This window comes from Juglans regia, unplaced genomic scaffold (genome assembly GCF_001411555.2).
Source record: "Juglans regia cultivar Chandler unplaced genomic scaffold, Walnut 2.0 Scaffold_116, whole genome shotgun sequence".
Lineage (NCBI taxonomy): Eukaryota > Viridiplantae > Streptophyta > Magnoliopsida > Fagales > Juglandaceae > Juglans > Juglans regia.
In genome coordinates this window covers 1-13,314 of record NW_023341992.1, presented here as the reverse complement: position 1 = coordinate 13,314, position 13,314 = coordinate 1, and the positions used below count along the sequence as shown (strand labels likewise).

General features: G+C 36.2%; 2 protein-coding genes across 2 annotated transcripts; one reads left to right on the top strand and one right to left on the bottom strand.

Moving 5' to 3' along the window:
- Positions 1 to 678: 678 nt before the first annotated feature.
- LOC118345011 (nicotinamidase 1-like) lies at positions 679 to 4,277 on the bottom strand. Its single transcript, XM_035686887.1, has 5 exons — positions 3,879 to 4,277; positions 3,068 to 3,251; positions 2,048 to 2,181; positions 1,775 to 1,960; positions 679 to 783 (listed from the first exon to the last, which is right to left on the bottom strand). The coding sequence occupies exons 1-5, from the start codon at positions 4,275 to 4,277 to the stop codon at positions 679 to 681; spliced, it is 1,008 nt and encodes a 335-aa protein (XP_035542780.1).
- A 7,952-nt stretch (positions 4,278 to 12,229) lies between these two features.
- On the top strand, positions 12,230 to 13,139 carry LOC118345012 (wall-associated receptor kinase 2-like; the record flags this gene model as incomplete). Its single annotated transcript, XM_035686888.1, has 1 exon — positions 12,230 to 13,139. A coding segment is annotated over exon 1 (910 nt), but the record flags the coding sequence as incomplete, so codon positions are not given.
- Positions 13,140 to 13,314: the final 175 nt, after the last annotated feature.

Sequence of the window (13,314 nt, the reverse complement as noted above, 5' to 3'; positions counted from 1 at the left end):
GCTATGAGATGATATGAATATAATGTTTCAGTTTGGATATGCCAAATGATTTTCTTTTTGGGAACAAGTTTGTTTTTCTGAAAATTTCGATCTGATGTTTTGTACCAAGTTTGTTTATGCATTCCGAAAGTAAATATGTTGTTTCTATATTCTGAAAGCAAATGTCTTATTCTACATACCGAACTTTATAAATGCTCATGTTTACATGCTAGTATATGCTCTCTGCTTACTGAGTTGTTGATAACTCACCCTTTATCTCCACAATATTTTTCAGATATTTTGATGGTTCAGCTGAGGATCAAGATTATGAGGCATTGAGTGAGATGATTTAAGTATAGTGGATTAAGCATAGAAAGTTTTTATGAGTATTGGCGATTTTTATTAAGAAATGTTATTGTGTTACGATGACTAGGCATTTTGAAAAATTTGTTATATTGAGGAAATTAGGTTGAATCGAAATTTCTGTATGATATTGGAAATTTGGAGTCTATATTTATATTGTTGAAATGTGAGTTTAAGTGATAGGAAGTAACTCTCCGACCCGTGCGGGACCGGGGCGTTATAGCCCTAGTTCATGTTTCGATCATACTCTATTTGACTTACCTTCTAGTTTTATTCGTTGGGCCTGACATTGTAATTTCCTTTGCAGGGCTTATTATCCTTGGTTGGGTGCATCTCTTACGCCGGTCCGCCGTGATGTAGAAGGTGGATGCCTCCTAAGCATTCATTGAGGGGCACTCCAATCTGTATCATAGACCATGGCGGAGAAGAAGCGCTGAGAAGCTATTTAGGAAAGTGCTCCCAAGAGCAAGACACTGAGATTCTTGTGGCAAAGGTCGAGATAAAAGAGTGAAGGGGCTCTAGACTCTAAATGATCCATGTTGGCAAAGACAAAGAATGAGTTGTACCATAATTTAGACGTTGAGTGGAATATTGCCCAAGCTGTTTCGATGTTGGAGGAAGAGCTGGCACCGAGCGCACGCTTGTTGGTGGCTGTGCTAGAACAAGCGGTAATTCGCCTGATTTAAGAAAGATGGTGGCGATCACTACATGAGGCCAATTCGGCTGACTAATTGAGAGCCAAACGTCGTATTGAACTCAATACTGCCAGGGGTGAATTGAAAGCCATTACGACTTAATACAAGACCATCTAGGATGAACTTTGCAAGGCTGATACCGATTACTTGAAGTTGGCAGACTTTGCCTAGCGGTTGCGTAGGGAGGCCGAAAAAGCAGTTAGTCGCCTTGATGATTTTTGGTTAGTTTATTATACACTCCAAATGAATCTTTTTACTTAGAATTTATTTGGGGCGCGGGGGGAGCAAATAAATTCTGTTATCCTAGCTCATGGCCTGGCTGTTATCTTTGGTGCATCAAATGACACTTCACTCGCTATTTTTGCTCCCCTTTCTTTTGCCATGTATAGCCCAACATGATGCATATACTCTTGCATGCATGTAACACAATAACATCATCTTTAAGCCTTCGAATTGCATTTCTATGATAGAAATGAAACCAATGTGTAGTATATAGTGTTTTCCTATTGGCTTTGCAAAGAAGACATTATTTTTTAATTCCTATTTCAAATTCTCTGTGTAGTTAGTGCTTTATGTTTCCAAGTTGCTATGATGTCTACATTTGTGGAAGAGCCAAGTTTAAATTCGATCCTCTTTTGTTCTATGTGAAGACAGAGTATTGGAGGAAGTTTGAGTAATCCCAATACATATTATTGCTTGGAGATATGAAGACAAGCTTAATATTAATGAAGTAGTACCTGGGGATGAGCTAAAGACGCTTTGGTGTCTTTGGCAACATGGAGAGGAATGTCAAATGTGGCACATGCCCGAGAATACACCACCACATCCTGTAGAGGGGTGAGAAACCCAAGATTCCTTGCCGATAATGTAGAGCATACGAAGTCCAGCACACATATATCAGTGCATATCCCGACAACCAGTAACTTCATCAACACAAATCCATCATGGTAATTAATAAGATCAAACAATTAGGAAGAATAGCTCTCAAAGGAATTGTCTCAAGCACTAACATATTTGATCTGATTCTTCTTCACCCAATCCACAAAAACATTGGAACCATCAGCCTCAGTTGAACCCAAGTATCCATCAAAACAGTCCTTGCGCCTTATTGTTACATTAGGTTCATTCTCTATCCATTGCAGAGCTGCAGTTTAGTGGAACAAAAACCAACATCAGATCAGAGTAAAAGAGAGGGAAGTTTATTCCTACAGCATGTGTTTAACACAACATGTTGGCAAACTTGGGAGGGTTTTAACAAGGTATAATCAATATCCAAAAAACAGAACAACCATGGTGAAACATCCCAGAAAAGTGGCCGACAGGGAGGGGGAACAACCGCCGAAGAGTAACTCCATATACAAGTTCTCGTTTGTTACACATGTGAGATAAGATAAGAGGAAAATTAAATAAAATATTATTAGAATAAAATTTTTTAATGTTAATTTTATTTTGATATTTGAATAGTTGAATTATTATTATTTTTTATTTTGTTTAGAAGTTTGAAAAAGTTGTAATGATTAGATAAGAAGAATTGAGATGGTTTGTGAAACCGGACCTTAGAGTGTGTAAGCACTTAGTAGTCCATTTCGAAAAAAAAAAAAGGATCCAGCCATGAAAAAGTGATGTTCCTTTAAACCTTAAGACAGAAATCATGTAGAACTACAAAGCGAAAGGTAAATCCAAACATTAAGAAAACTACATAGAATGAAACCTAAGGTGAATCTAAAAACATAATAATATGAATCGTTCATTGGGATATTAACCTAAGGTGTTGCAATATTATCTCAAATTGGCTTTTCTATCAAGCATACATAGAAATTTAGAATGATGTCAAACTCAAATTATATGTGCCTCATTCATTACTGATAAAAGTAGTCTTCTTTGGAAACCCAAATCTAAACATTTTCAACACTGCAAAAAACAGAACAATCATTTTAACTGCAAAGATTTGTCTTGTTTCATGTACTCACTGCACATATAAGGAACAAAATTGGACGAGGAATTATTAAAGAGATAGCAAAACTAAATACCAGGAACCAGATTTGACTCGTCTGTGCCAGCAATACAATGAGGAGGATATGGTTCCTCGGGCTTGTTTGGATGATGAGAATCAAGAAATGCCATAATTGGCCATTTCTTCTCACAAAACAATCTGGCTAGTCTTTCTGATTCTTTAATCATTCCAGAAATCTGGCTGTTAGGCTGTCTTGGTGCCTGAGACATGAACATCGTTAGATTCTGGTAAGTAAACTTCCAATTTTAGAACTCTTGCTTGTTGAACAAATTCTTGTAAACAGTTTAACCAAGATACAATTTCTTACTAGGATCCATGATTTGAAAGAAAAAACAAAAAACAAAGCAGAAACCAATTGAAAACAAAGTTGAAAACATGAACTTTGGTTACATATATTTCCATCAGTGGGAGATAGACAGATAAAAAACAAAAGGCATTAACTTCAAGTATTTAGCAGAATAAAACCAGAGGACATCAAGGAATTGATTAATATTTAAAGAGTAATACTACATACAGTCGTGGAATGCGCAAACGCCGTGCAGTCGCTTTGAAAAAGAATGGGGTCCACTATTAAAAAATTAACTTCTTTTCATGTGGGTCCCATATTTATTCATTTTTTCAAAGCGACTGCACAGCGCTTGCACACTCACGACTGCAAGTATCACAGTTCATCGCACAGCCCCAAAGATTTCTCATCGTGCACGACTTCATCTAGTGCGTTTTCCTTGTCCGTTTCTCCATGGCATGAACGTCCCTATCCCCCCAACATTCACGACAACAATTGTGTAATAGATATACATATATACTCACGTTTAGCAGTTCATCACTTTGATAAACAAGGGTTGTCGCTTACACTTTTCTTTCCCCAACAAGTTGCTGCCTATCTCTCCTGCTTCACACTCCTTTCCACCACAGAAACAGCCCCTAACAGGAAGCCTTTGCCTTCCTGTTATGTGAAATGTGCACCGCGTTGCATGCCGCGTGAAGCCATCACAACCGCCTTCCCAATGAACCTGGTCTGCACCTCCATAAGCCGTCGTGATCCACTCAACCATCAACCGTTTAAACCTTCGCCCTTCACCTCTGTGCCCAGCCCACGCGAGATCGGCAGCCACCTGCGTAGAGAACCGAAGACCCCTATTTTTGCTCATCAAAATAGAGCACTTTGTTTCGGCCACCGTGAGTTGCGACTTTACCGCCCAGCCGCCGACGTTGCCACTGTCCATCTCCCAGCTCTTTGCACAACTCCTTCCCGCACGTACGACGCTGCCGGGAGAGCCACCTTCTTCTTCGCACCATACGCAACTCCTCCATTCAAGGTGAGTTTCCGTTCTCTCTTTCTCCGTCTCTCCCTCACTATCCGTCTCCCTCACCGTGTTGCTCTCTCTCTCTCTCTCTCTCTCTCTCTCAGTGCTCCGTCGCGATCACCACCCACCACCGCACCCAGCGCTGCACACCTTCCTTCACGGTGAGCTACCTCTACCTACCTCACGCCGAACTCCCTTCCTCCCGCTCATCTCTCTTTCTACCCCACGTGCTCAGCCACCCCTTTTTTCGGTCGTAAACACCGCCCTCACCACCGTAGACAATTGCCCAACTCACCGCCCGTCGAGCTCTCAATCTGTTGGTGAGCCTCTGCCTCACAAATTGCTGTTTTGCTTTTACATACATGAGTTTTTGTTAAGGTAGTTTTTGTTAACATGTTACCTTTGAGCTACAAGTTGCGTTATGGTGTTTTAAACTTTTAATATGAGTTAGTAATCTCTAATATATTTATGTTTACAGAGACATCTTAAGTATTTTAACATGTTATTAAGTAAAGATTTATTTTAAGAGTAAACAATATTGGTGTAATGTTATTTTTACACTTTAGATATGATTTAAATAGTTATAGTTAGTTTAAAATATCTTGGGATAATTATATTATCTAGTATTAAACTTTATAGTTTGTTTTCAATAATAAATAGGTCAAACTTTTAAATGTTTTAGTCAAAGTTGTTAAATCAATATTGATGATTTTAGAAAGTGATGATTTATAATTAGGTTATGAAAGTTTTGGTTTTGAGGAATTAAATAGGTTATTTTAGAAGTTTAGGATTAAATATCGAAATATGTGACTAATTGGAAATTTACGAGAATTACGTGATTATTTTATAGGTGACAATTAATTATTGTTCGACATTTTTGAGAAAAATTTCGAAAAAGCTAAGAAGTCCAGGTAAGTGGGGTTCTTATGCTAGACTTTGCATAAAATAAAATGAGTTGAGGTTGATTTTTGGAAAATACACATGTTTGGTTATGAAAAGAAATTTGAACTAACTCAGTTATTTGTTCTGCATTACTCATGAGATTCTGTTTAAGAAGAAAGTATTTTCTGTCATGACTGGTGTAGACATGAACTTATTTTTGACATTTTGTTTATGAACCTTGCAAAAGAGAGCGATGAAATTTTGTGCATAAAATTATGTTTTGTGATCTGATTCTGTTCTGTTTTGAAGATGTTCAGTACTCTAATATCATATGATGTGTTTTTTGAAAACCTCTGGCATAACATTCTGTTTCTGTTCCGTTCTGACCTTACCACAGGTGTAAAATTGTGGCCTCTATTCGGGTTGGTTGCAACTTTTCTGTTTCTGGTGACCCACTTTGGAAACAAAGTGATTTTTTGCGTGGTCTTTCATATGTGCACACTCGGGGCTCTGAGAATGAATAAGGGGAAGATTCACATTCTGTTTCTGCTTGGTTAGCTACCGGAGTTTGCGCAACCCTACCACGGGGGTTAAACATGGTATCTGTTCTGTTATGATAAGATAAGATGTGATGTTTCAGTTTATGATATGCCAAATGAATTTTGATTATGAATATTTTTGAACTTTCGCTCTGATATTTTTGATAACATGTTCTGACACTGCATTTTGAAAACAAATATTCTGATTCTGCATTCTGAAAGAAAATATTTTGTTCTGCATCCTGAACTCTATAAATGCTAATGTTTACACACTAGTATATGTCCTCTGCTTACTGAGTTGTTGATAACTCATCCCTTATCTCCAAACATTTTTCAGATGATTTGAATATTTCAGCTGAGGATCAAGAATATGGAGCATGGGTGATATGAGTTAAGAATGATGGATTAAGCATTAAAGGTTTATATGAGTATTGAGGATTTTTATTCAATAAGCTTGTTGTGTTCTAATGATGTGATTTGTTGAGAGGTTGATGTTTATATTAAGATTTTGTATTGTCTAAGAATAATTATACTGGAGTAATTGGTGTGAATTAATGAGTATTTTGTGCGATAGAGAAAATTGGAGTATGTACTATATGGTTGGAAAATGATTTTTAGGTATTAAGAGCTAACTCTCCGAACCTCTGGGATCGGAGAGTTACAGATTATGAGGTTAAAAATCTTTATATTAGCTGAGAAAATTTTCGGACAAGTTGACCTATTTTTTTAAGTTGAGTTGAGGCTTATAATTCACAGAAAAAGCCCAAGCTCGTGTTACCTTATTTCAGACTCCACGTTCTACACGGTTTCACGTCCGTTTTATCCCTATCCATGCACGCCACTTTCCCTTATCTCTTAGGGTTTGTTTTTGGTCACCTATATATTCACACGTTAACCTCAGAGTTTCGCGCAGTCCTCAATCTCATGTATATATTGAACATCCTCAACCCTAGACTCGGTTGCCACCTTACCACCTCTAGGTACTTTCAGTCCCAAGCTCCTCTCGGTTGATCCCTGCCATGAAGCACAGAGAGATGTTTCTCATCCATCATGTACCGAAGTGTCAAGCATGCTTCATTACCTACAGCTTTTCACCACCTTGTCTGCAACACCTTTGTAGCCGCTGCTACCTTCTTCAACCACCATCACCGAGACCCATATTGGCCTCCCCGCAGCCCATAGCCTCTGTTTCGTCCAACAGCCTTGCTAACCCCGTACGTTCAAGACATCCAAAACAACCAAAGACTGCACCTTTCAGCCATCTTTGTCGCCGTCCCTGCACCACCATCATGATAGCCCACTCCTCAGCCATCGCAGCCACCTGTTAAGAGAGCCACCAGGTCATCCTCAAGCCAACGGATAACCCAGCCATTGTCCTCTGTTTCTCCTCCCAGAAACAGAGCAATGACAGCCTTGTCCCCATCAACTCGTTTCTGCGCCACCAGCCACGGCAAGGAAATACAACATCATCGATCAGAAGAGCAATAGAATCTGCCGGTTGTCATTTCACCGTCAGCCTCGAGCCACCTCAATTCTGCCTAGTCCCTCACGGTGAGCCATCGCCGAATGTTCCACTGCTTCTCCGTCTCTTTCTCTCACTGTGTTCACTCTTTCTCTCTCTCTCATCAGTGCTCAAATGCCCATCTTACCGACACAACCTCTGCGTCCGCCCAGCTCCGCCACAACTTCTTTCGATGAGTCTCCGTCGCACTTGGGTCTCCCCTCGCTTGTGATCTTTTATAAACTAAAATGAATTGGGTAGTGATGATATTTTTTTTAGGATTAAGAGAATTCTAGACATTTAGAAAAAAAAATATGTTATGTTCGTATTTCAGGTTTAAGAATTAAATTGGAATTTATGGGAGCTATATGACAATTTTATAGGTGACGATTTATTTTTGTTCAATACTGTTGTGGAGAAATTCTGATAAGCCAAGAAGTTCACGTAAGCGGTGTTCCTATGCTAGACTTTGTATAAAAAGAAAATGAAACGAGGTTGATTTTAAAAATACGCATGTTTGCTTTGAAAAGAAATTTTTGAATACAACCTCATATATCATGTGTTCTGCATATGCATGAAAATTTTGTACAAGAATAAGGTATTTTTCTAGCCTGACTGGTATAGACATGAGATTATTCTTGACATTCTGTTATTGAACTGAGAAAAATGAGCGAATAGGAAAATTTGATAAATTTTGCATGTGACGTGAAGATGTTCTGAATCTGTTTTGGAAAATGTGAAATGATCTGAATTTTGATACTCTGTTTTGATATGATGTGGCATCTGAAAACCTTTGGCATGACTTTCTGATTTTTTTCTAACTCTGATTCTGATTCTGATATGGTGATTATGATTTTGTTTTGCTCTAATATGTGGCCCTGTCACGAAATATAATAGTGACCTCTGGCCCTGTCACGGGATACAATAGTTACTTCTGGCCCTGTCACGGGATATAATAGTAACCTCTAGCCTTACCACGGAATATAATAGTGACTTCTGGCCTTGTCTCCGATCTGAGTGTGATCGCTTTGATAACATGGTGATTTATGTTCTATTTGACTTTCCTCATAATGCACAACCCTACCACGGGGTTAAACATGGCCTCTGTTCTGATATATGATAAGGTGAAGATATTCAGTGATGTTGTGCCAAAGGAGTCTTTGAATATGAAAAGTTGGTTTCTGAATATGAAATGTTTGAAAAGTCGCTCTGATTTTATGATAATATGTATTTTTGAAATTTGCATATTGAAACTGAAATGTTTTGTTTCTACATTCTGAACTCTGTGAAAATGATCATGTTTACATACTAGCATATGTTTTCTGCTTACTGAGTTGTTGATAATTCATCCCTTATCTCCATAACATTTTTCATATATTTTTGTGATTCAGCTGGAGATCAAGAGTAGGAAATATTGGAAAAGTCTGATGATCATAGATGAGTGAGTGCTAAGGGTACAAGTATTTTGGAGGATCATATTTAGTAGTTTTATCTCTAGCGGTTATTTTGGTATGTCAAGTTATGAATAATTTGAGTCTTTGTGGAGATGTTATTTTATTTTATTGAGGTTTTTGTTTAGTTTAGTATTTCTGTGGAGGGACACGGATTTTTGGATTGAACAAATAAGTTAAGTATTTTGTGGAGTTTCTGTTTATTTATTATTGATTATTGGAGATGTTCTTAAGTGATGGGAGTTAACTCTCCGGACCTCCGGGAATAGGGCGTTACAGTTGGTATCAGAGCCATGCTTGAGATTCTGCATACTATAATAAGGGAAGAGATTTGAGGTTTGAGATTCTGCAGACGGTATGTACTGAGGTTTTAGGAATTTGAGGTTTTAGATTCGATTGGCTTATTCTCTAGGCTATATGACATGACATGGATATGATTTAAGGTTTAGATTTTGAAGTTGATATAAGTTTGATCAAAAGCTAGGTTTGGGGTTATATAGACTATGGTATATGAGGTTTTAGATTATCGGGGGCTTTAGGGAAGAATCTTTAGACTTGAGGTGTATACATGTGCTGATTGTAAGGAATAATTTTATCGGTACTTAAGGTTTTAGAATCTTCAGGTGTTAGGCAAGATGTCTTATGAAATTTGAGAGATAGGATTTTACAGATTTTGTTGTTTTGGGTTATTGGGGATTTTAAGAAATATTTTTCATATTTGATGTTCATGATTTGGTGGAGTTAAGAGATATTCTTGTTGATAATGAAGGATCAAGATTCTACACTCTCCCTCAATAGACGGGGCGTTATACTACTCCTTCACGTGTGGGCCAGACTCTCCCTAAATAGGTGGCCCAATACGTAAAATATTTAATTAAATGGGATAGAGTGTAGAGTCAATATTCGAACTCAAGACCTCTGCTATGACACCATGTGAAATCACTGCTTATTTCGAATGACTAAATTAATAGAAAGAGATAGATTTTATTATTTATTTTATATTTTAAGCATTTATTGATGTTGGTTGCATTGGTTCAACATGTCGACTCTTAGAGCATCCTCATTGACTTGGCTAAATGAGAAGGTTGGCTAAAATTTGCATAATTGATGTAAAAAACATCCCACATTGAATTGGACAAATCTAAAATAATTTAGATTTTTGCTACAGTGGTTGACTAAAGATGGAGAACTACAATTGATTCACCAAACATTAAAATATTAATTTCTCACTCCAAGCAAACATTAAAATATTAGTTTCTCACTCCAAGCAAAAATACTATTTGGTTTGTAATTAAGAAATTTAGATAGAATTTTAGATGAGTTTAATCAAATATTTTTTGTTATTAGTATTAAATGACTTTTGAAAATTTGATTTTTTAATATTAATTTAATTAGAATATTATTATTATTAACATTTAATTGGTAGAGTTATAAAATGTGATAAAAATAAATTAAATAAAAAATTATTAAATTAATAATATTTTATTATTATATAGAGAGTGAATTGATAATCCAATGTGGGGATTGAATTTAAATAGAATAGGTAAATATAAAAAATATAATATTAGTTAAATTTTAAAAATAGATCTGATCAAACCAATGAAGATGCTCTTATCTGATTTCTATTTTCCATGCAGCTAAAATACAGAGCTGAAAATGTACGTATTGGGGCTTTTTCTTTCATTTTGGCACAAAGTCAAGAAAATTTTTTGTATTGGGACAGAAACGGGCGCATGTGTCCAAGAAAATATTCGTTATGCACCCTTCCAAATATGCTTGTCCTGTTGTCCAAGTGTAGATTCCTCTAATTTGTTTACTCAGTTCCTACGGGTCTTTTTTTATCTATATAATATTTTTAAACCCTCCAAGTCCATCATGTCCATAATAATCTATAATTTAATAAATAAATTACATATATTATATACGGGTAATCCAACTATATCGTTTAGATACTGATCATCCAAATATAAAAGAAGGGGCAGTACTTCATTTTGAAACAGACGTGTGAAATTACGGAATAAATGTTCGTTTACGACTTGAGAAATATTACAAATAAAAAGAAATTTTATAAAAAAAATCTAAAAAATTAATGTAAAAATAATTTTACAGTCGTGTGTCAATTTATTTTTATAAAATTCTTTTACGGCTAAAGCGCCATTTCTCTTGCGACTTTTCCATGTCTTGGGACAAGATCAGTTGATCATCAAGTTCTTAGTCTTGGTTACCTAGAGCAGACTAAAAAAATCATGTACAGCTAGCTAGCTATTTAGTTTATTTCTCTGTCGGTCCAATCAAATTTCCACATGACTGGTCCTAATTCTCTATTAATTATCATCGATCGTCTACGTCAACGCATGCAGCCAGCTGCCACTTGGAGCTGTTTAATTAAGCCTAGTGAACATATTGTCGATGCTTGCGTACTTCGTCATTTTTATACGATAAACTTCGAGCACGTTTATTTGTCTTTTATTTATTAAATTTTTTTTTGTGTTATGTTTTTCCTTGCGTCTTCTTGAAATGTTAGGTACGTGGTAGATTGGACTTCTATTTAGGATTTATATAATTCACCTATTATTAAATTATAAATTAATACATAGTGTCCCCTTATTTTATATTAAATGATCATTTAAACGATTCTTAGATCAAAATTCTTTGACGATCTAATCAAATGTAAGAGATCATGAATTTTTGTAAAAAAAAAATTTTATTCATAAATCGCGATGTAGATGACATGATACACTCTACATTGCTGATGTATCAAAAGTTATTCGTAAGAAAAACTTGCAAATTTGAATACAGCAAATCAATTAGTGTAATAGTGGATTAATATGTGTACCCTTCAAAGAAATGAGACGTTAGTTTTTTTTACTAGTTCAGATCACAAGAAATAAATAATTTTTTTTTTTTTACTATCTTTAAAAATATCTGATGGCATATGACTCAGTTCTACAAATAGAAAACCTGGATTCGAAAGCCCCACCGTCCTTTATCCAAAAAAAGAAAGAAAATTGCTTTATCCGATAAAGCACCCCGATGGTGGGTTTCAATAAATTTTTAAAATTTTTTTAATTTAATGATTAAGAAAATATTTTTTAATGATTTTGTAATTTTTTATTTTTTAAAAAATATTAAAGTTGATTAAAAAAATATATGAAAGTAAAGAAAATATAAACAACAATTGCACTCATTGGAGATTCTCTCGGTAAATGCCGTGCTACTCAAGAAATAAATAATTTTTTAGACTATCTTTAGAAATGTATTTTTCTTGATTTTCATGGGGAAAACAAAAAAAAAATAAAAGGGACTTCTTGATGGTAGACTAGCTTAGGAAAAGAATCTTGATTAGCATATTAAAAAAAAAAGTAAAAAAAAAACTCTTGACTACTTTAATGATGAGTGATGTCGGCAAATGGGCAGTAGTAGTTGACTAGTTGGCTCCTATAAAGATAAAGCCTAAGTAGAACAGACAGAAAAAGGCAATTAACTAGCATGCAAGCTATGTCCTCCTCGCTTCAAATTGTTCTTCTGCCACAACAAGCTGCTGTAAAACTCCGGCTTGGGATATTTTTAATTTCAGCAGCAATATTTGTAGCAACAGCAGCAGCTGAAGTATCCAATTCCAGCTGCAACAGAACATGTGGATCGCTTGAAATCCCCTACCCATTTGGAACATCCAAAGGCTGCTACTTTAACTTATCTTTTCTTATTACTTGTAAGTCCTCCTCCTCTAGCACGAGTACTCCAACACCATATTTGCGTGTTAGTAACATAAAGGTATTGAACATATCATTGGATGGTGAACTGCGAGTCTCAGCTTCTGTAGCCCGTGATTGTCCACAGAAATCAAACTATAATTCCAGCAAAAACAATACCAATCTCACCCTGCAAAAGTTCCCCATCTCGTATTCGAAGAACGTGTTCACCGCCATCGGTTGCGACACTATGGGGCTCATTTCAAGTTCAGCCTCAGATAAGAATTATATGACAGGATGCGTTTCACTCTGTGACAGCATCGACAACATGGTTAACGGTTCTTGCTCTGGCATAGGCTGTTGCCAGACTCCTATTCCAGATGGAATAAAAGATTTGAATGTGTTGGCTGGGAGCCTTGAAAACCACTCCAAAGTGATGAAATTCAATCCATGTAGTTTCGCCTTTGTGGTGGAAGAAAAAGCATACAAGTTTTCCACCTTAGATCTTCAGAATATGCAGGGTAAACGTGATTTTCCCTTGGTGCTAGATTGGGCAGTTGGGAAGCAGACATGCAAAGATGCCAAGAAAAATACTACAGAATACGCATGTAAGGCAGCGAATAGTGAATGTTACGATTCCACAAACGGTCCTGGGTATCGCTGCAACTGCTCCTTAGGCTATGACGGAAACCCATATCTCTCTCGTGGTTGCAAAGGTAATTAATGCTTTACATATGCACTAATTTGGTAATTTCATAGATCTTTTAATTTCTTTGTTTTCTTTAGGCTGAGTTATGTGATGTTCCGTCAAATCCATATTCCGAGAATATCTTTTTAGAAATATGTCAAAAGATTTATTTGAGTTGTGATGAATTTAGTAATTTGAGATTT

Excerpts from the sequence above, each read along its gene's own strand:
- LOC118345011 (XM_035686887.1), bottom strand. The coding sequence starts at position 4,277 with ATGGACAGTGGCAACGTCGGCGGCTGGGCGGTAAAGTCGCAACTCACG. Across the intron at positions 2,182-3,067 it reads CGAGTCAAATCTGGTTCCTG|CTCTGCAATGGATAGAGAAT; the intron begins GTATTTAGTTTT and ends ACTAAACTGCAG. Across the intron at positions 784-1,774 it reads CGTCTTTAGCTCATCCCCAG|CTTCTCAGCGCTTCTTCTCC; the intron begins GTACTACTTCAT and ends TTTCCTAAATAG.